Source organism: Myotis brandtii, unplaced genomic scaffold (assembly GCF_000412655.1).
Source record: "Myotis brandtii unplaced genomic scaffold, ASM41265v1 scaffold82, whole genome shotgun sequence".
NCBI classification, from domain to species: domain Eukaryota; kingdom Metazoa; phylum Chordata; class Mammalia; order Chiroptera; family Vespertilionidae; genus Myotis; species Myotis brandtii.
In genome coordinates this window covers 7417330-7441039 of record NW_005371324.1, presented here as the reverse complement: position 1 = coordinate 7441039, position 23710 = coordinate 7417330, and the positions used below count along the sequence as shown (strand labels likewise).

The 23710-nt window shown below is 39.7% G+C and overlaps 1 protein-coding gene and 1 long non-coding RNA gene across 6 annotated transcripts in view; one reads left to right on the top strand and one right to left on the bottom strand.

Annotated features, from left to right (window-relative positions):
* The window catches only part of SYT1 (synaptotagmin I), a 547809-nt gene that overhangs the window by 5210 nt on the left and 518889 nt on the right, over positions 1-23710 (bottom strand). For all 5 annotated transcript variants that reach the window (XM_005884147.2, XM_014531664.1, XM_014531662.1 and 2 more), the window contains one exon: positions 2860-2993. In XM_005884147.2, coding sequence (XP_005884209.1) covers positions 2860-2993 — 134 coding nt within the window. The remainder of the gene's footprint in view (positions 1-2859; positions 2994-23710) is intronic.
* Positions 1-23710, top strand: part of LOC106724403 — an 86824-nt gene that overhangs the window by 52087 nt on the left and 11027 nt on the right. The gene's annotated exons all lie outside the window — the stretch shown is intronic.

Genomic DNA, 23710 nt, shown 5'->3' with positions numbered 1-23710 from the left:
AAAGACAGATAACCCTATAACTGCAGGATAGAGGAAACCTAAACCCCTATGATAGCATGTGAAATGCTCAATTACTTTCTCTAGGGAAAGCAAAGATGTGGAAAGCAGCCTGCTGGGAAGGGAAAAATGAAAAGAATACATTGACTTAAGGAGCAGAGGAGGAGGGAGGCAGTGACAGGCGAGCCCATCCTTCCCAGGCCTACTGTACTCTATACGGGGCACAGGCTCTCTCCTGACAAAGTGTTATCTCCTCCAAAATGCTGCCCCGGAAACCCAGCATATGTTCTGTTTTTCATGCACTTCATTTTCAATATGTGTGCATTTGCTGCGATTTATAGTTGGAAAGGGACATTTATTTTTCAAAAACCGGGTACAGAATTGTCACTCAAAGGGGAAGGTTTACGATAGGATTTTTCATCTCAGTGCCCTGCCTGATATTGTTTTGCTGAATTAAAAAAAACCCCAAAATGCCAGGAGGTGTTAGTTTCCATAGGAAAAAGGTCTTAGAACTTAGAAGAGTTCACTGAACAAATATTACAAGATAAATGGTTGGAGATAATTGGATGTCTTAGGGGTTTGCCAGTGGGTCCGAAGCAGAGAGCTCACTGGTGCGGACTAGTGAACAAGTAATTGGGGGCAGGAGGCAGTGTCTTCTGCAATGTCATTTACTTATGTAACAGCTGTTGAAAGTAAACAAGGATGTCCACTTTGCTGCCATGTGAAAATGTACATGAGAAATGTAATATAAAAACCGTGAATCAATGTGAGGACGGTGAGATCACTGATTTTTAAAAAAATGCCCTATAGCCTGGCCAGTATGGCTCAGTGGTTGAGCATCGACCCATGAACCAGGAGGCTACCAATTGGATTCCAGGTCAGGGCACATGCCCCAGTTTTGGGCTCAATCCCCAGGAGGGGGCTTGCAGGAGGCAGAGCTATAATTCTTTCTCATCATTGAAGTTTCTGACTCTCTCACCCTTCCTCTCTCTGAAATAAATAAAAACATTAAAAAAACCCCCCAACCAAACGAAAAAAACACCTGCCCTATATAAATCACTAGCTACATGTAGCTGTTTAAGTGAAAAATAAATGAAGTTCCTTGTTCACACCTGTGACTGAGGTGCTCATTGCCCACTTGTGGCTGGTGGCTGCCATATTGGACAGCACAAATGATAAAAGATCTCCATCCTCACAGAGTTCTGTTGGACAGTGCTGATTTATATATTGCTTTAATCTACTGTTAGATCCATTTTCTAATAAAATGTTGATTTGAAAAAGAGACAACACTAGCATTGTGAATAGTAATAATGATGGGAACCACTTACTGAGTGTTCCTATGTGCTTGGCACTGTCCAAAGCACTTTTATATGCATAACCTTACTTTGATGTGGATCCTGTTATTACTTCTATTTGACATATGAGGAAATTCTAAGCCTCAGTTTCCTTATATGTAAAATTGGGATAATAATGGAATCTCTCTCATAAGGTTATTGTAAGGATTAAATGAGATTGTATGTATAAAGTGCTTAATGTGGGGCTAGGCACTAAATAAACATACAATAAATGTGGCTATTTCCTTAGCTTTTTCATAGAATAAAGGTGTGATTCGTTCATAAGGCTCTGCATTCTAAGAATAGATTAAAAGTAAAAACATGCAACTGAAGAGTATTCATTGACTTGTTATTCTGGGCCTGTAGAGGGCTCCAAGTTGTTTTGATGCCTATCCTTCATTTCTCCTTCAAATGTGGACAAACTTTTATGTTATGAAAAGATGGACCCATATCAAGTACTTAATAAAAAGTAGTGTTGATTTAAGCATTTTAACTCTCTGATACCCATTAAAAATTACCAATAAAATAACCCAAAATCATTGGTTATGAATTTTGGACTCTAAAAGTCTAACTATGGATATGAAGTGAGAAAACCTTAAATAAGTGAGAAAACCTTAAATTAAATTTTATTTAAAAATGGCTAAATAATAAGATCATATGCTATCATTTGGGCTACATGTAGCATCCTATTTTGAACATGTTAACCACAAAGTCTTCTAATATACTTCCTATCATAACAATTATTATCTGCAAAGTAGGGATTCATTTTTATAAAAATACCCATTCTCTCAGATTCAGAAACAAGGAGCTAAATTTAAACAAATATAGATACAATTTAGCCTAATTTTTCTATTGTTAATTGTCTTTTAAAAAATGTCTTTTTTAATTTTTTTTTTTTTTAGAGAGAGAGGGAGAGAGAGAAACATAGATGTGAGAGAGAAATATTAATTGGCTGCCTCCAGCATGCACCCCAAATGGGGAACTTGCAACCTGGCTATGTGCCCTGACTGGGAATCTAACCGGTGACCCCTTTGTGCATGGGACAACATTTAACCAACTGAGCCACACTGGCCAGGGCTGTTAATTGTCTTTTAATAATAAAACTTAAAGATACTGCATATTTAGCGTCAACCAATATACTTCCCTTATTGCTATTTTTTTTTTTCTGTAAAGATGTGCTTAGAAGAATTACATATTATGGCCTGGGAGTAAATAGTGAAAATTCAATTGTTCTGGACCTTTTAATCTTTACAAATATACATTTTGGGTTAGTATAGTTGTTCTATTGATGTCCTTTTTATTTCTGCTCAAGAGAAGGCCAGCTGTGTTTGGCTGATGAGTCAGCACATCCTGGGCTGTGTATTTTAGCCTTCTCTTGATGTAGCTTAAGCATCAAATGTGCATGGGAATAAGAATGGCAGTTCTAATGAAGGCATGTGCTCTGATAATGTACAGTGTCTGTGTGTTTAGCTTGTGTGGTCTGAATAAATGAAATTAAATGGGAAGACAAAATTATGTTTGACATTACCTGGATTTGCTCAAAGGGTACTTCAAAGCTGAATGACTCATTGTAGTAGGGGTTGAGTGTATTCTTTTTAATTGTTGTCTTCTTCTTCTTCAGCCTCTTGCCATTCTGCATCAGATGAATCTTCACATAAGGATCTGAAAAACAGAAGCAAAACGTTTAGGAGATTCGAGACACATATTTTAGATTATAATTTAGCTTATAAAAGGCCAAGAATTCCCAACAGGAAAATAATTGCATAGCATATAGTTAGTGTTTTTTAAAATTTAATTTTTTATGGAAAGATTGTAATCAACCTGTGGGCTATGTTTTTTTGCCATTGTATTGTCAATATTTATAGTTGGATTTAGAATATGAGAGCAGTGGTGTGCTGGTAAACCAGCTCTTTGGATAAAAAAATAAAATGACTTGACATGTAGCATTTGCCAATGTCCATGATATAAATACTGTCAGCATAGCCAATTTGAAGCTACGAACAGTTTAACGTCTAAAGTTCTGAATATTTAACAATTGGCTCCTGTGAGCTGGCACTGTATGGAAATAGCTCTTGATAGAGGACAAAGGAGTCGTTTCATTCATTCATTTACTTATTTACTAAACCAATGTTATTTAGACCTTAGGGATTGAGTAGTGAACAAAACAGACCATCCCCGTTTTTATGATGGAACTTCAGACTTGTGCGGGAAATAGACAATAAGCTTGTAAAGAAAAGAAAAGAAATGCACATGAAATTACAAGTTGAGAAGAATGCACTAGAGGAAAAGAATAGGATAGAGACATGATAGGGACTACCAGGTTTAGTATGGTGAGTCCAAGGTAGGAATGAAATTTTTAGACCATCCAGGTAAGGCCTCTCTGGGGAGGTAACTGAGATAAGAAGGTTGGAGGTAAGAAGAGGCAGAGAAAGAGAAAGAGACAGGAGAGAGGAAAGAGAGCCAGTGGCTGTGCCTGAGCATCCCGAGGTAGAGAAGAGCTTCCAGGGTTCAGGGAAAAGAGAATAAGCCAGCACACACACAGGTAATGAGAAAAGGAGCAGAAGATCCCCTTAGCAGCTTCCCCACGGCCTCGTTAGGTAAAGGTAAAGTAAAAAGTAGGTCACTGAGGCGGTGAGATGATTCCCATTTACAGTTCTCAGTACTAATGAGTAACTGACATACCTTCAAGTCACCAAGAACCAATGCTCACGTTCGAGAGGAAAATCTACTGTTTTCTTAAACATTTTTTCTACTTCACATATAATGCATGTTCATTATAGAAAAAAAAAAATCAGAAAGCAATGTTAAAAAAAAAGTGAAACTTAAATCACCCATAATTTTATTCTCCTAGTAACCGCTGCTAAGCCTTCCAACATTTCTTCCCTCTCCTTCAAAACATGTACAGCTGGGAGGATCTTGACAGATGATCTGGTCTGCCCACATATTTTTAGAAGATAAAACTGCGGATCAAAAAAATGTTCTTATCTTCCTCTTCCTATCCCCAGTAGAACATAACTCCTGAGGGATAGAAACTTGGTCTGCCATGTTCATTAATTGAATTTACTAAACAGTACCTGGCACTCTTCAGTTTTTGTTGAATGAGTACGTGGAACTTCCTTAGGGCCTCATAATCTGGGTCTCCTTACCCTCAGTCCTGTCTTCTTCCCATTGCCCCAAGGCCCACATTACTTGGGTTTTTCTGTTTTGGTTTGTTCGTTTTTAATGCTACATCCAGTCAAGGGAGATTTTAATCAAAATGAAAAACCAGATATAGAGATGAGAAACAGCTCTGTCAACTAACTAGTTGGACAGTTTTTTTTAGAAAAACACTGTAAATAGTAGCAAAGAAAAGGGAAAATACGGCTTGTGTATGATAGTGTATCTTGCTGTTCACAGCCAAGGTTGATTTTTGGTTCAGAAAGCTTGTTTGCTCATGAAGTTCCCTAGCTCCACCATCCTAACCCCTAGTACATCTACAAAATGGTCAAGTCTCCAGTTGCTCCTTGGCACTGACTAATATCAAAATACTAAATAACCCCCAAATCAACATTTACACTTCCTATGTTTGTGAGTTAAAACTTCAACCTAAGGCATAGGTTTTCTCAAGAGAAACACAATGACTATTTAGTTATTCATTTAAGACAGCAAATGACAAGAAAGCTCCTTGTGCATCTGCCATTTGAGTAAGCAAATTGAAACCCCGACAAGATATTAGTAATTTCAGATTTCGATGTGAGCTCTGATGTTATGTGATTAATGCCTCGGGGAGAACAAGGTAATGTAGAAAAGGTGATTAGCACTGTCCTTACTGAGGAGGCCAGGTTTGAGCTAAGAACAGAAAGATAGGGGAAGGAGCCAGTCATCTGAAGATGTGGTAGAAGCTTGTATCCTCCAGAAAGAGCAGTACATGTGAGGGCCCTAAGGTACCTGTGCTTCCATGAGATCTGAGAGGTAACGCTGCTAACCTGTGACTTTCATGAGCAAATCTGCCAGTTCCGACAATGACTCAGGGATACTCTGTAATCTCCTATACTTAACAGAGAGGACAGAGGGCTGGGAGAGGAGCAGGTTTGGTCTTGTTCTAAAGAGGTGGAATTAGTCTTTGCCTTTGCAGATTCATTCTGTCACAGGTACCAAAGCAACTTACTTTGCAGGCAGAATTCGCATCCAGCCATGACCACGGTGGCAGTAACTCAGAGGTCCTATTCTTTTTCACCCAGCTTTATTGAGATACTAGAGGCCCAGTGCACGACATTTGTGCACTGGGGATGGAGGGCAGTCCCTCAGCCCAGCCTGTGCCCTCTCGCAGTCCGGGACCCCTCAGGGGATGTCCATCTGCTGTTCTGGCCAGCCATGAGCCCAGCTTCTGGCTGAGCAGTGTTCCTCCTGTGGGAGCGCACTGACCACCAGGCGGCAGCTCCTGCATTGAGCGTGTGCCCTCAGGTGGGCAGTGCACATCAGAGTGACCAGTTGTTCTGCCATTCGGTCAATTTGCATATTAGCCTTCTATTATATAGGATAACTGACATAACACTATGTAAGTTGAAGATGCACAATGTGATGATTTGAAAACATGTATTGTGAATGATTACCACAATAAGGTTGGTTAGTACATCCATCACCTCACATAATCACAATTTTGTGTGTGTGGTGAGAACTTTTAAGTTCTACTCTGTTAGTAGCTTTCAAATATAAAATATACCATTACCAACTGTAGTCACCATGTTGTACAGTAGATCCCCAGACCTTAGTCATCTTATAACTGGAAGTTTATACCCCTTGACCAACATCTCCTTCACTCCCCCCAGCTCTTGGCAACCATCATTCTACTCTCTTTCTATGAGCTTGGCATATATATATATATATATTCCACATATAAGTGAGATAATGCAGTATTTGTCTTTCTCTGTCTGACTTATTTCACTTAACATAAAGCCTTCAATGTCCACCCATGCTGTTGCAAATGGCAGGATTTCTTTATTTTTTGTGTGTGGATGACTAATATATATATATATCTCAACGCATTTTCTTTTTATTTTATTTATTGATTTTTAGAGAGAGAGAAAGGAGAGAGAGAGGGAAGGGGGAATATTGACTTGTTGTTCCACTTATTTATGCATTTATTGGTTGATTCTTGTATGTGCCTTGACTGGGGATTGAACCCACAACCTTGCCCTTTCATATCTCCCTAAAGGAAACAGGAAATCGGAGCCTTATTGGCCCTTTTAAAGGCACAGAGGAGTAGGTAGGCGGGCCCAGAGGTGAGTGAGTATTTTGCCATGTGGGAATGTGTTGCTGAAACAACCAGGCCCACACCTGACATGCTCCCACCACAGGCTGTTCCTCATAGAGAATGTGAGATACTATGTCCTTTAGCCTGAAATGTCATTTCTTTCTTTTTCCATCTAAGTCTGGGTTTAAAAATCACCTCTTCCCTGAAGATTTTACTGATGATTTTCTCAGAAACTTTCTCTTTGAAAGACCAACCTTTCTCCGCCCGCAGGATTTTCTTTTGTGTTTGCACACAGTCCCTATTTTCATTTCCTGGTTTTGGAGGACTTCTGTGGCGATCTAATAACAGATAAATGATATTCCTATGGGAAACATTTTGAATTCAGAACTACTGGCTTTGAGATGAGTTTTGGGAAGACCATCCATCCACTTGTAACATGGGGGCTTCTTCTATGACTATTCCACACGCTAATACCCCAGCACATTGTCTCGGCCTTCTTCCCTCAGGCAGTTCTGATGTCAAATTATGCCAACTTCATAGAAATATAATTGCAAAACAGCTGGCTGTAAGCAATGATCCTTTTGTCTGAGATGCAAAGGGGCCACTAAAGACTTTTTCTATTTACAACGAGAACTAGAAAGCAGCAGTTCAAAGCCGAATAATGCAAGATGCCTGCAGTTTTCATTTCGACAATTTTGCATAATTATACCGTCTTCTTTCTTAACTACCACAATGACCGGGGCCCTTGTAACCCGGCCTTTTCATTTCAACCAAAGACCTCCCTTAATACAAAACAGCCTCATTTCAGCTGTTTTGTTCAATCCCTCGAGCCAGGATCCAGCTTCTGAGTGAATTCAGGTATTACTCCTTTCATCCTTTTTCCTTTGTATGATGTTCCCTAAATTTCAACTTACAGTCTTAGATGAGGAAAGTAATACTCGTATCAACTTGGGTTCTGAATTCCAAGTGACTGAAAAATCCATTTCAAAATGTTATAAATTGGAAAGGTAACTTATTGGTTTATGTAATGGAAAAACCCAGAAGTAGGGCTGTGTGGCAAAGATTATTAATTGTCTCCTAAAATTGATTTTCTCCCTTCTTTTTTTAGCAATAAAGCTCCTGGAGTTTTATTGCTAGCTTTACCTGGGCACCAGCTAGAAATATTTATCCCAGACTTTCTTATGACTCACTATGGCCAACTGACTAACTTCCGGCTATTGGAAGTGAATGGAAGTGATGTGTGTAAACTCCACAGTGTATCCTTAAAATACTGGCTATTTTGCACTCCACTCCCAAGACATTTGGCAATGTCTGGAAACATTTTTTTTTCTTTTTTTTTTAATTTTTTTATAAAATATTATAATAAGTATTACAAAGGGTATTACATATGTGTCCTTCCCCCCCCCTTGACAATCCCCTGCCCTCCCTTACCCCCCAGTGTCTTATGTCCATTAGTTATGCTTATATGCATGCATACAAGTCCTTCGGTTGATCTCTTACTCCCCTCCCTTCTGCCCCCCAACCCTCTCTGGCCTTCCCGCTGCAGTTTGACAATCAGTTTGAGGCAGCTCTGCCTCTGTATCTATTATTGTTCAAAAGTTTGTAATGGTCTTTATTATCCATGTATGAGTGAGATCATGTGGTATTTTTCCTTCATTGACTGGCTTATTTCACTTAGCATAATGCTTTCCAGTTCCATCCATGCTGTTGCAAATGGTAAGAGTTCCTTCTTTTTTACAGCAGCATAGTATTCCATCGTGTAGATGTACCACAGTTTTCTAATCCATTCATCTACTGATGGGCACTTAGGCTGTTACTGGAAACATTTTTGATTGTCATAACTTGGAGGGGAGTGATATGGGCATTCAGTGGGTAGAAACCAGGGATTCTGCCAAACATCCTGCAATGTGTATGACATCCTCAATAGAAAAGAATTATCAGGCTCAAAATGTCAATTGAATTGAAATTGATAAACTCTGCCTTAAAATAAGCTTTATGCCCTTCCTTCCTTCCTTCCTTCCTTCCTTCCTTCCTTCCTTCCTTCCTTCCTATATTGCATTTGAAACATGAATGTGATGGGATCACTGACCCAGCCTTTACCTTGCAACATGACGACAATACTTTAAGATGGCGATTTTCAACCCGTGTCTCGCAAGAATTTTTAAAACATTCAATACCTGACTATTTAGTCAGGGGCACTGACCTCTTTCCCCTTAGACTGCCAAATAAAAAAATGACAACAGCCAACACAACAATAGCCGTCAGTATGAATGAGTCAAAAATTATACCTTTTTTTTTTTGACATATCGGCAAAAAACATAATATACTTTTTTGGTGCGCCACAGAATTTTAGTAATTAGTTTGTGTGTGCCAGGAGATGAAAAAGGGTGCAAATCGCTGCTCTAGGGGGACAGAACAACAAGTTAGGAAGATCCTGGGGCCCTTGTCGACCTCACAGCCCCTAAATGCCGACTGGTTTTGCTCACCTACCCGCCCATTTACAGACCTGATGGTGACAGGCACTATCTTTTGGAGCCACTGCATTTTGGTGTTTCTTTGTCACATCAGTTCAGTCCATTCTCTGTCTGGTACAGATTCAACAATATCAGCGAGGTCCCAGGTTTGCCTGTGTCTCTGCTCTGTTTTCCATGGAGTCCTCCCCCAAGTCTACATGGAGGCCGCCCAGGACACCCTAAGCTTCCCTCTTCAGGATGTAAATGACTGTACCAGCTGCAAGTCTTAGATCATCACACTGTCCCATACAAAGGAGAATCCCCAGGAAAAGCTCATGGTTAGACTGATTGGACTAATGTAGAGAACACATCTTCTTTATATTAATCCCTGAGATGAAGAGAATGTGATAAGCTAGGTTGACTTAGTCCTGGGTCATGTGTCCATCCCCAAACCAATCAGGAGGGACAGGGGTCCTACCTTTGGAGCTGGGGGTAGGCTCAACTCTAGTCTAAGCACAAGGCTCAGAATGGAATATGGTGGTTCCTTAAACAGGAATTAGAGACTGGGCAACAGAAGTTGGGTGGCAACCAACCAATGTTTATAGAGTTTCTCAACCTGGGGTCTCTAGGATCCCACCCCTGTCTAAACCTGGCAGTGCACATACACTTTTTTTGTTCAGACACATTCCTTCCCACTTGAGATCAAATTTCTGGTGACAAGTCACCAGCACTTGTATAGAGCGGTGCAGCAGTTACAACACGGCCAGTTGAGAATTCAGTTTCTTTGCCCACTGCAGCATTTTCTTGAGTAACATCTATTCCACCAGCAAACCAAGCACTTAATAGTATGCAAATAATTGAACAGTAATAGGCTTCTCAGAGCAAACAAGCCCCATTTCCATCACTGGCAGTTACAACATATTTACTTTGGGGGTTGTTGTTTTTAATAAGTAATTTACAAGTACTTAGAGAAGACTACATTGCAGAGCATATGTGTCTTTATGGTTTAAAATGCTCCCTGTAATGTTAAGGACGCAGCATTAAAAATATATTCTGGGGACATTTTCTATGTGAGCACATAATTTAAAAATGAATTTACATTAGTTAAGTGCAGTGTTTGCTAAAAGAAAACAACATTCCATAAGCGACTGCCACAGAGAAAATTTTAATGAGAAAGATCATAAAATAGCAAAGGCTGATTTAGTTCATTAATGGTGGCAGAGTGCTTCGAGGAGACAAACACATCAATGCAAAATGCTGTTATTATGAATTCAATGGAAAGCATTTTGGTTGTGGTGGAGGAAGCCACTGGATTCCAGCAATCATTTCTAACGTTGCCAATGGGCTGTCCATGACGGCCAGCCCCTGGACTGCCAATGTAGGAATGCACGCCCAGAAACTTGGGACCAGGGTTATGGCAAAGAAAGATTTCATGGATGTGGCCTGTTTCCCAGCAGGTAAAAGAGCAGTGTGAGGGGTGAGCTTCACACATAGTGGAGGAAGGAGTACATTATGTTTGCAAAATCCAGAGCTTTTCTGTTCAGTTTCTGTAGTTGGAACATCTTTCAGGAAGGGCCAACGCGTGAGGGCAGAAGCGGTAGAGATTATGTTTGATTCCTTCCTGATGACTACAAAGAGTTTGGTGGGATGACCAAGCATAAACTGTATGAGCTAGGAACTAAAACAGTCAAAGGATTCAGTAAAGCAAACAAAATGGCGAGTGGCACATTCTGACTTTTTTCCCCCCCTGGGGATTTGTATTGGCCTTTTATTCATGCCGGGTGAAGGGTCACTAGTAAAATCTTTCTTTTTTTTACAATAATATTTTTTTACAATAATACATTTCTACTTGATAAAATAACATTGGTAACAATGTTACTTGGTAACATGGCTAGGATTTTTAAGCACATGTAATATAACAAATGGATGCCACTCCTTATCCACACAGAGATAGTTTCCAGGCAATTCAAGTTGAGCACAAAATGAAAACAACATGAGAATAGAGATCCCCTTATACATAATACGTTGAGTTACTTAGTGTTCCCTAGTGGGGTCACCTCAGGCTCAGCCAGCTCTCAGGTTGGGTTAGCCAGGATCAATTTACTCTCATTAACTCCCTGTTCCTTGCAGGTACTTGCTTTAAAATGTCGACATATCTTCTAAACAGTCTGCCATTGAAGCATTAGAAGGCTTATGGCGTGAAACTGTCTTATGATAATTGAAGGGGAGATTGGAAGTGTTTCCAGTTGGACTGGAGGAATCTCTCTCCATGTCCTAATTTTGAATTGTTCCTAGAACGTGTCAAGGGTCTGGATACATCTCCTAACGAGTGAGGGAATGGCCCCTCTGTTTTCTTAGCTGAAATGTCTCAGTGCTGCTTCTGCTCAAAAGGAAAATTTTTTAATGTTTTCGGGAGGATTTCTTTCTCTTTGCTATTTCTCCTTCTGCCTTTTAGTGACATTGTTGAGTCTGTGGACCCAGAAGAAGGCGAATGATGCAGCTTTCATTTCCCCTTTGGAAAAGAGATAGTGATTTTAAGAAGAATATTGTGGGTAACCCAGACTTTCCACCTTTGGCTTGAGATTTTACAATATGAATAATGTATGTCCTGTCTACAAAAAGACTTTGCATGCCCTGGTTGGCTTGTTATTACATTTCTTTATTTGAATGTTGATTTCCCTTCTCCTTCCAGGGAGATATTTCATTTTACTAGTAATTCATTGATGGCCAAATATGGTTCTCTTTCATAAAGCTGTGAAGCTCTGTTTGAAATCAGCTGGTGCTCTGTCAATTCCAAAGAACTCCGTGTATACAATAACACTATTGTGAGTTTTTACTGAGATCTGAAATACTGATATGCAATCATTAGTGCTCATCTCTTTTTCTCCCTCCACTTTCACATATAAATGTATAATTTTATAAAAGAAATACAGTGATAGTTGAATAGTGTTTAGACTTATGCAGAGAGGGAAAGAGATCACTAGATGGATTGTCTTTTTTTGAACTTGTTTTTTTCCTTCGGCCTTTCCAGTCTTCCTGTGCCTAATGGAATTTCATGGTTACCTTAATGTGATTTTTGTAAATAGGTGACCATCTTAACCATCTTCAGATTAGTCGAGAAGATTAGTAGCTTTGTAGGGGAGATCAGCTTCTGGCTTGGTAATTTGGTTTTCTTACAACATTGTAAGGAGAAAATGAAAATAAACTATGGCTTCAATATTATACTGCATGTTGCAAAATGACGGGATAATACTCTGTAGTGATTTCACGACTTTATGAAGCAAAATTGTAATTAAAGTCAGTCGTTGCATATCAGTATTTCAGATCTCAGTAAAAACTCATAATAGTGTTATTGTATACACTGATTTTGTTGGAATTGACATCACCCAAGATACTTCCTCCCTAAATTTGGGAGAAGTGAGAATTGGGATGTTAGAGTTAGTCAAATTCTTTATAAAGAAAATTCTATGACATGGTTTAATTCTTTGCAAGATTTCATTGCCACATACTAAATGGTCACAGAGGGGGCCCAGAGGTACCAATGAGAGCTGGTCTTATTTTCCCCACATTTTCCTCTTTCTTGAGTCACAGGCATTCTACAGGCTGATATCTTTCACCTGATGACTTTTAGTCTAAGATAACTTTAATGGTTAATATATTCTTCTTGATATTATTCCTTAGCTCTGTAGTACAGAATCCATCCATCCATCCATCCATCCACTTAATCACTCATTTACTGAGTGCTTATTATGTGCCAGGTATCTATCTTTCAGCCAGTGTCCTGTTCAGTCCTGTTTCCCCATGCTTGTCACAGAGCCTGGCACATGGTAGGCATCCAGTAAATATTTGCTAAATGACTGAATAAATCACGGATGTATAAATACCTACTGAGCAACTCTTAGGGAAGAGAATGAGGAGATACAGAAAATTATAGAAACCAGTTTGTTTTCAAAGAGCTTGCAGTTCAGTTGGGAAGAGCAGACATAAATGGCCAAAAAGTTATGTTGAAAACAATCCACATACTCCTGTAGTAGGAAAGATAGCATAAGGTAGGGTATGTTTTCTTGCTAAATAATTTGTATGGCAATGACCATGAGAGAAATTCCAAGCAGATACTCTTCACTCAGTTGGAAATACTTAGTTTGAATTCAAGGCTCTACATTTAGGGAGTCCAAACAAGTGTCATGAAGAGAGAACTAACATTCTGTTAATTAAAAAAAAACCCGTTAGCTCTCATATCTTTTTCTCCCTCCATGTTCACATATGAATGTATAGTTTTATAAAAGAAATACAATGATATTTGAATAGTCTTTAGACTTATGTAGAGAGGGAAAGAGGTCACTAGATGGATTGTCTTTTATTGAACTTGATTTTTCCTTTGGCCTTTCCAGTCTTCCTGTCCATAATGGAATTTCCTGGTTACCTTAATGTGATTTTCATAAATAGGTGACGATCTTAACCATCTTAAATAAAATGGAATTTTGTATGATGTGCAGAATTTTATAGTTTTTGTAACATTTTCAGGACCCAGGTTAAGACTACAAAAGCAAGTTCGTATACCATATGTCTAAATTTTATCTTCTAGTCTCATATCTCAACAAACAGACAGATATTCATAATGATCAGGAAATCCAGTTTTAAACTAAGAATTCTCAGACTCCCGAGGTTCTAAAATGGAAACTGCCAAGGTGGGAGAGTTTGCTCCCAACCCGACCCTGTCCCCTTTCCTTCTCACTGTCAGCTCCAATGTGCATGGTAAGAAGTTACACATACGCAAATGGGGACGCCCCAGCTTGTATATCTGAGCTTCATTCACCAGTCCTCAAAAGCTGCTCCTTAGCCACCTCTCAACCATGGGGTACACACCTGCCCTCAGGTGGCTATATTTAGGGAAAAGAACTTCAAAGACCTTGTCAATCAACTTTTGATCATTTGGGCAAGGAAGCCTGTCTCTCAGGTGCCCGGAGCCTGCTCTAGAATGGAGTTGGGGTGCAGCCTCCAGAAGAGTATGTGCTGCTGGTCTTGTGGACCATCCACCCCCCGGAAGTGTAGCTAGAGGAGAACCTGTGGGGGGGCGGGCTCTAAACTCGGTTCCGGGCGGGGTCCCTTCTTGCCCACATTTAAGAGATGCACTGCACATGCTTTACAATTTTTAAAAAGCTCTTAGCAGGCACTGTACCATTCACTCTCTAGAGTTTCTCTTACTTATTCCTCATGACCATCTGAGAGGTAGACACTATTACCTGCTCTTTACAGCTGAGGAACCTGAAATTAACTAAGTAGTCCATAGTCATACAGTTGATGTTTGTTATGAAAGAGGTCCTGAGACTTGGAACAGTTATCCTAATTCAGCACTCATACACATTATCAATTTCAGCCTATATATATTACACAGGAAGGAATGATTGAATCATGGTATATCTCCTTATGTTATTGTCAACCTAGTAACTATACTGTAACTTAAGTGCTCACATTTCTTAACTAGACAATGAGACCCTGGGTGATCTGGCTTGTCCCCACCTCTGCAGCTTCACCTCTCAGGACGCTCCCCCTCGCTGCCTCTGCTCCGGCCACACGGTCCCTTCGGCACCTTGAATACACTGTGTTTCCTCCCTCTTTCGGGGTCTCATGCCTGGAATGCCTCCTCTTCACGTCCCTACTTCACACCTCCTTAATGAAGCTCAGCTCTGGTACCACTTCTTCATGGATTCTCCGACTCTCCATTTTAAGGCAGCCTCTCCTTTCACAGTCCTCATAAAGGATGGCTGTGCTCCACGGAGAGGATGGCAGATGGGACTCAGTGAAAACGCTGGATTCACCCAACAGCCCTTCCCTGGGCTTCTCATCAGAAACGCTCAACAGGTGCTGCTCCAGAGTGACTAGAGCGGGACAGAAATGACCAGCTGGAACACGTGTAGTGAGTTAATGCAATGATTTGCATTGGGTCACTAGCGGTTAAAGACCTAAGTTTTCTGAGAGGAGAGGGTATAAAACTATGGCATCCTTTTGGAGAAAAGCTATTCCACATCATTCTTCAGGAGATTGTGCCTATTTGTAAAGCGAGTTGATCTAGCAAAAGGCTCTGAAATATGTTTTTTCCCCTTGAATAACCGCCTGCGGTATGGAAGAGGTTAGAACATTCTGTTCTCATTCTTCCCAGTTTAGCTTCAGGGTGGGAAGGGTTGCTACTGCTAAATGCTAAGCGCTGTCATCTCTAGGAGAGAAGATTAGATACAGAGGAAATATTCTAAAGTGAGCTCATGATTTTCCTTGAAAATCCATCCAAGAGAATGCAGAGTGCATTAATTTAGTGGACTTACTGGGCAGAGTCAGAGGTCTGATTTTGTTTCTTGGTAGAAATATTCTGGGTGATTACAATTCTAAGTCCAGTTTCAATGGATTAATTCCTTACCAAGTAGTGCTAGATCTGAAGATACAAAAACCTCACAGCTTGTTACTTAATCTGGAGGCCATTTTAAAGAGACAGTTAAATATCTTTATTAAACAAATGAATAAGAGGGCAGACATTATGTTCTAAGAGAAGCTACCATTTATGGGCTGTGAATTAAATAGAAAACACTCTGTGTTTTTAATGCCTCTTTTAGGAAATGGTCTAAATGAATCAAAGGCCATACCCCAGTAAGCAGCATTCATGCTTTTTAGGTAAAACCGTTCCTATACAACTCGATTAGATGGAGAGACGTCAACATTTTATTTATTTGTTTTTTTTTTTTAAATCTTTATTGTTGAAAGTATTACATATGTCTCTCCTTTTCCCCCATTGACCTCTTCTAGTCTGCTCCTGCCCCCTCCCTGCTCCTGCCCCAGGCCTTCACTACCCTATTGTCTGTGTCCATGGGTTATGCATATAAGATTACAAGTTCTTTGGTTGATCTCTACCCACCCACCACCCTCCCCTGCCTTCCCTCTGAGATTTTCCAGTCTGTTCCATGCCTCTATGTCTCTGGATCTATTTTCTTTATCAGTTTATTTTGTTCATTAGATTCCACATATGACTGAGATCATGTGATACTTATCTTTCTCTCTGACTGGCTTATTTCGCTTTGCATAATACTCTCCAGGTACTTCCATGCTGTCTCAAAGGGTACAAGATCAATTTGTGCTAGATTTTCTGGAGTTAAAATTTAGTTAAGAAATTGTTAATTAAAATATCAGTATATTTTCTTCTTAAAAATATTGAAAGAGAAAATTGTCAAGTGAAGGAAAACTTTCCAATAGCATTTTCAACATGCCAGTAAGACCATGGCCGTGAAACTAAAGAAGTTAGTGAGGTAACTAATATGAATTTGGTATTTGCCCTCAGTTCAGAACAATGTGATTTTAGGCATAAAGACAGGTCTATAGTGCAGAAATGGAAAACAGAGCCTAAATAAGTTAACTGACCTTGATTCAAGATGCTCTGTAGAAAACAGACTCACTGTACATGGTTTTTAAAAAGGGAGATTCCTACATAATCTTGCTAGAAGGCCATTGTGATTGTGAATAGATGAAAACTGAGTTGTAAAACATGACTAAAGAGGTTTTAAAAGTTCTTGGAGGGCATATTATGTGTTGAGTCAGGCTTATTGAGCATTCATCATATGTCAGCACTTTGTTAGGTAATATGAGAAGATGGTAAAATATATGGCCCCCTTGCTATTACCCTGGAGGAAGTTATAATGAGAGATGAGAGTAGAAAAAGGAATTCACCTGGAAACATTAGAACAAATATAAAAATGACATAAAATATGGCCTTGGTGAATTAGAAGGAGGACAGTAGGTCTGTTTTTCCTATTTGGGGTGATACTTGGCTTATGTTGTTACTGCTTCCTTGATTATAATAAAGGTTTAATATTTATCACTTGAATTTGCAGACTGTAGTTAGAGTGGTATCAGAATTTTCTCAAAAAAAAAAAAAAAGAGGCAGCAGCTGAATAGGCAGTGGATAGCACAATGATTAATGAAAAACATTTAAACTTAAAAACTTAAGCTGGATCTGCATATAATCACAAGTTTCACAGAAAAATGGGAGACCAAAAAGAGGTTAGAGAATAGACTTTGTGGCATAATTCTGAGGAAATCAAATTAGCCATCAAAATAGTCACAGTATTATTGAGGAATTATTAATGACCAGTTAATTGGTTTGTTAAAATTGATCCTTACCAACTACCTGTCCACCACACTCCAGCACCCCTAGAAAATCCTCAAAAAACAGAGGCTGAGCCAGAAAAAGATGCTATGTTAATACTGCTGAGAAATCAATGCAACCATGGCTGTGCAAATTGTTGAAAGAGGAAAGATGTCCATATGCTTATACCTGCTGTTGTTTGTACTACCTTCTGTAGTCTAGAAGAGCGTGAGGACAATTGCCACTTCACGAAAACATTTGCAAGCCCTAATTATGGATAAATCTACACACACACACACACACACACACACACCCGACATCTATGGCATTTGTTTGTAAAGGCACCTTCAAGGAAAGAGCATCATTCGTTTGTCCAGCTCTCTCTATGGTTATTTGTTTTCTGGCAATGCAGAAATTCCTCTAAATAGGTCATCACACTACTGATAATCATCTCCACGGTAACCAGCGTTCAAGGCAACTGGCTGAGGATTACATTTCTGGAGGGGGGAAATTACATTAGAGGCACGCTAGTCACACAAGAAGATGCAATCTAGTGACATTCAAATTCCCTTATAAGTACAGCATTTATCGAATATTCTCTTCATAATCTGAATTAAGTGTGATTTATTTGGGAGACATTTGCAGGTAGTGCTAAGTCTCATGGTTTGCAATTAAGGACACAAGTGTTTGATGGTTTCTTTTACTGTTTCAGTTAAGCAAATAGGTCTAGAGCAGTGGTTCTCAACCTTCCTAATGCCGTGACCCTTTAATACAGTTCCTCATGTTGTGGTGACCCCCAATTTCATTGTTACAAATTGAACATAATTAAAGCATAGTGATTAATCACAAAACAATATGTAATTATATATGTGTTTTCCGATGTTCTTAGGTGACCCCTGTGAAAGGGTCATTCGACCCCCAAAGGGGTTGAAACCCACAGGTTTAGAACCACTGGTCTAGAGGCTTGGGGTTTCTAATGCTAACACGAACCTCATATCTCAAAGCCTAGGGATAGGTATTTATTCTCACTCCTGTTTCTGCCTGCCACTATCTGCATAGGTTTGACATATTCAGGAGAGAGCTTGGATTCTTATGGGATTGTGTAAGAACCATCTTGAGCATTAGGTATCATGACATTGAAGAATTCTTCTGACAAATGTGTTCTGTAGATATGAAGAAATGCATTTTTCAGTGTCCAGGATAAGACTAACTAATTTCTTAGAAGTCCTTGAAAGTTCAAGTCCTTGTTTTGTAACAAAGAGAATCTGGCCCATAACCCAACCAAATGACTTCAGCTTTAGGCTTTTTTTTTTTTTTAATCTGTGTCTTAAAGTACTTGAGTAGTTCTGAGAAAGGAGATATTTCATGGCAATCTTATATTTGAGACCATAGGTAGGGTTTTAAAAGAACTAGCTGAGAGAACTAGTTGAGGCTTCAAGCTCAAGTTTGATAGTGACAACAGATCATAGAATCTTCCTTTCTCTCTCACACAAGTAAAATGCCAATAAGAAGCACTAGATCCTACCTCCTCAACAATAAATCAACCACCAAAGTACAACTTGATAACATGAATACCCCAAACAAAGCATGAACATCTGCACAAACACACATGCCAACTGCTGACCAAGGAAAGAAAAGAGGCTGGAGTGGCACAGCGCAGCTCCTCACCCTGCCTCCCTTCCTGCCCCTCTGAGGCTTTAGTGGTGAATTGTTGCCCTCAGTTCCAGAGATAATCCAGCAGAATGACTACCCTTATTTCCCACCTCTTTTGACTGACGGATAGTGAGATGGCTGTTGGGCAGAGTGGGCTGCTTCTTTCTGATACCACATTGTATCAGTAAAGGCACCAATGGTAATGAATACAGATTCATGAGAAAGGGGGGTTTTGTCTCATTTGTTCACACAGCTGTATTTCCAGTGCCTTGATTAGAACAGTGCCTGGAAGGGAATAGGCATTCAATAAAAATTTGTTGAATGGCTAGGAAAAAACCCCGAGAGTATTCCTCTTCAGGGTAGGTAAGAGTCCTGATTGAAGGAAGGGGTTACAGTTTATTTGAAAACACCAATAAATCCCAGAGGAGAGAGCAGAACCAGGAGTCCTAACTTACACAACTTCCAAAGAGCTCCCCCTTTCCTTCTCTACCCAGTCCTTTACTCTACAGTAAGGTGGGTGGAACTCATTACCTAGCTGTCAAACTATATGGGAGAAAACAAGCTAGGGTCAATGGGAATGGAGTCAAGGCTACATCATCTACGCTAGATCAAAACAAAAAGTAGTGAACGAGACAGGGAGGTGGGGGCCGGGGGGAGAAAACAGTGACAAATATCTAAACATGTTAAGGCAATGCTCTCAAATGAAAACAAAGAAAAGCAATCAACCCTTAAAAGATAGGAACATAGCATGCAAAAGAATGATAAAACCCCCACTCTTAGAGAAAACATAGTCCAAAGAACAAAACAAAATTCCTCAGAAGTGCTTTGTATTTCGAATCAAGTTAATGAAAACATGAACTCAGAAAAATGTAAGCTCAAAGATAAGATGATAGAACAACAGGAAGGTTACAGGATTAAGGATGTTGAGGACAAAAACAATATTATAGAGCAAATAAAGGTGACATAGAAAGGAATAAAAAAAAACATGGCTGTAAATATAGTGATTGACCTTGAAGAAAGGCTTGTAAATACAAGGGGAGCAAAGGAATCCGATCCTAATAGATTGGAGTTCCAAAGCACATAGCATAAGGAAAATTTATGTCTCTGAAGAAGAAGATCCAATAAATGGAACAAGAAAGGCATTCACAAATATCACACAAGGAAATTCACTAAAGCAAAGAATAGCTGCATCTACAGATTAAAGGTATCCCATGTTCCAGGGAATATTGGTAACAGAATGCTCAACACTACAAACATGTCCCTGATTGAATATTGAGGCTCAAGAATTTAGACATTTTTCAGGCATTGAAGCAGAAAAAAGTCACTGACAAGGAAGCAAAAATTAGGTTGGCTTCAATTATCTCCACAAGAACATCCAATACCGAAGCAATGTGTCTACCTACCAACATGTCAAGACAGACATCCTATCAGGAGAGAATTTCAATCCATGGGTGACATATACTTGGGTCTCATGAATTTCTGGTCTCTATGATTATGGATGATGGTATAACCAACCTTAGAATATCTAACCTAGCATTTTCCAAAATGTGTCTTTTGAACTGTATTCTTGTCAGATGATTCATGAAAGAGCTAACTGTGGTTAACCACTTAGAAACACAGACTCTCTCAAAGTCTCCACCTTAGAGATGTATAATACATATCAGCACGGAAATGCCTTTAAGACATTTTACAATAGAGAAACCGGATTAAACATTCTTTAACTCAACATTTTCTTTGGAATGAAGTTTACTCCCTAGAACACCTACATCATCTTGCTGAAAGAATGTTTGACAGATTCCATTTGTAGAAAGTTTGGTCTATGATAAGAGGGAAGAAAAGATTTAATAACTCAAGACAGTAGTCAACTTAAAAGAAAAGCATATTTATCTACTTTCTTCTCAAGGACAATATAATTTCATCATTCATTCATTCACTATTAAGTATTAAAATACTAAAATCCAGGTTAGCTAGGACAAAGGACTCCTAGCCTAGTGGTGGGCTGGTAGGACCGCTTTGAAAGTCCTAACAATAAACTCGCTCCTAGAGCAGCCATTTTAGTCGTTCAGCACAGCCCAGTTCCACATCTGCTTCCTTGAAAGGAATGCGTCTTAAAGGCTGCATTCCCACCACGGAAGTCTGGACGTGGCAGGGCTTCAGCTCTGTCCAGAATGAGAGAAATTCGAGGAGGTGTATTGAAATGGAACACTGTTTTTCTCCTTTAGGGAACCAGGAACAATGTAACTAAGAAGGCAAAGGAATAAATATCTTCTATTCCAGAGGAAAAATAAAGCCACCACTGCTCTACAATACCTTTCCCTACTTCTCAGTAGCTCTCCATTTGCATAAGCAGTCTCTGACAGCGTGTAATGCCTTCTAATTAGGTTGCATACCGCTGCTCCGGAACAGTGGAAGACTGTGTTGTCTGCTCAGATCCTCTCTTATGCTACTTTGAACTGGAAAAAAGGATTTTAATTCAATACTGACTCTTTTCTATTCTCCTCCCATCCTGTCAGGAGACAGAAACATGCCAGAAATGTGGAATGAAAACTGGGAGGGAGCTTTCAGCTTTCAGACTGTTACATTCGTCTGTCCTTATAAGAGTCTTCCAGGGAGCCGATTGAGGTAAGGGTGTGGGCTGAGGAGTAATGGACTTAAGAGGTCAAAGCATTTCAAGGAGTAAAGAAGGAAGTGGCCCATAAACTGGAATGCAGCTTAAAGGAACTGTAATCACCAGGATATGCTGCCCTCTGCAGGATTTGTAGGGAAAATACACTAGTTAAAAAATTTAAACATTTATAATAAAAGTTAATATTAATGTTGACAAGGATGTGAGTGATAGGAAGGCTCATGTTCTCCTGGTCAGGTGTTCAGTAACATCTAAAAAAGCTGAAGATGTGTATCCACTACAACCCAGAAATCCCACTCTTTTAAAAAAAATATTTTTTTTTATTGATTTCAGAGAGAAAGGGAGAGGGGAGAGAGAGATAGAAACATCAATGATGAGAGAGAATCATTGATTGGCGGTCTCCTGCATGCCCCCTACTGGGGATTGAGCCCAAAACCCAGGCATGTGCCCTTGACTGGAATCTAACCCAGGACCCTTCACTGAGTCAAACCAGCTAGGGCCAGACATCCCACTCTTGTGTGAACATCCTAGAGATACGCTCCCACACTTGCTTAAGGAGACATGAATAGGAATGCTGCATTGTTTATGACAGCAAAAATTGAAAACAACCCAGATAATCATCAACTGAGAAATGTGAACATCAGTTGGGTTGTATTCCTACTATGGAATGAGTGCTATACAGCAATTAAAAAGAGCAAGCTTCTATTAATCAACATGGGTGTACCTCAAGAATAGAATGTGGACAGACAAGCTGCATAAGGATACATAATATGATACTATTTATATAAAGTTTGAAAACAAAATGCATAGAGTATAATACCATGTAAATAACTGAAAATGTGGAAAAACAAAACTCTGTGTGTATGTAATGAAAACATGCACAGGAATGATGGACATAAAACATGAAATTGTCCTGAGAATCATAAGCCCAAATTCAAGATAATGGTTACCTCTGAGGAGAGAATGAGAGAAAAGAGATAAGGAGGGATATACAGGGTGTGAAATATATTTGACAGAAAGACCACATTCACACAACTTATATTACAGTATATTCTTATAGTTGCTTTCCCTCGGCCTAGCCTGTGGTTTTCCAACATCCCCCATGGGGTCCTGGATTGCGAGAGGGTGCAGGCCAGGCTGAGGGACCACACCAGGGCACTATCGGGGCCTGGGAGGGACCATGAGAGGGCTTCAGGGTGTGTCTGGTCTGTCTCACTCAGTCCTGATCGGCCAGACCCCAGCAGCAAGCTAAACCTACTGGTCAGAGCGTCTGCCCCCTGGTGGTTAGTGCACGTCATAGAGAGCAGTTGAGCGGCCTTAGCATATCATTAGCATATTATGCTTTGATTGGTTGAGCAGATGACCAGACAACCGGACACTTAGCATATTAGGCTTTTATTATATAGGATATATAGGATATATAGGAGATATATATTATGTTATTTTATTTCTTTTGTGTGCTGGGTACCTGAGTATTTATTATATTAGACTTATTGTAAGACCTGAAATATTTCATTTAGAAAATTTGAGGAGCTCTGATTCAGATTCAACAAAAATTATAAAGTTCCTGCCATGTATGTAGCAAGTGTCCTTTCACATTTGGCAGTATGGCAGCCAACTCTTAGAGTGGGGGGTGGGTCTGTGCTTATAAATGTAACCAAATCCCATTCTCTTGAAACTTCAGATTTGCCAGTGTGGCCCCACCTGACCTCCTGCCAGATGCTGTGAGCTCAACACTATGACTGATGGATTCACGGAGACGGTACAGGTGGGAGGAGAATGAGAAAGCAAGGTCCATTAAGACTTAAAAGAAAAGGAACCACGCTGACTTGACATTTTATTTTCCAAACGAATTCAGCTTTCTTCTTTCTTTTCTTAAAAAATATATATTTTTTATTGATTCAGAGAGGAAGGGAAAGGGAGAGAGAGAAAGAAACATCAATGATGAGAGAGAATCATCGATTGGCTGCCTCCTGCACGCTCCACACTGGGGATTGAGCCCGCAATCCAGGCATGTCCCCTGACCAGGAATCAAACCGTGACCTCTGGGTTCATAGGTTGACACCCAACCACTGAGCCATGCCAGCCAGGCCAGCTTTCTTCTCTCTATGGTTCACATTCTCTATCAGCTTACCAATTTCTTAACAGAAACTGTGATGAGAGATATGGGTGCAAATAAAGAGATTCTCAGTTATAATTCATGAGTGCATGCTGCATGAGGAAAAGGGTAGAATGCCCTGCCTTGATTTTATTTGGTCTATAATGGATAAGACTAAGAGGCCAATT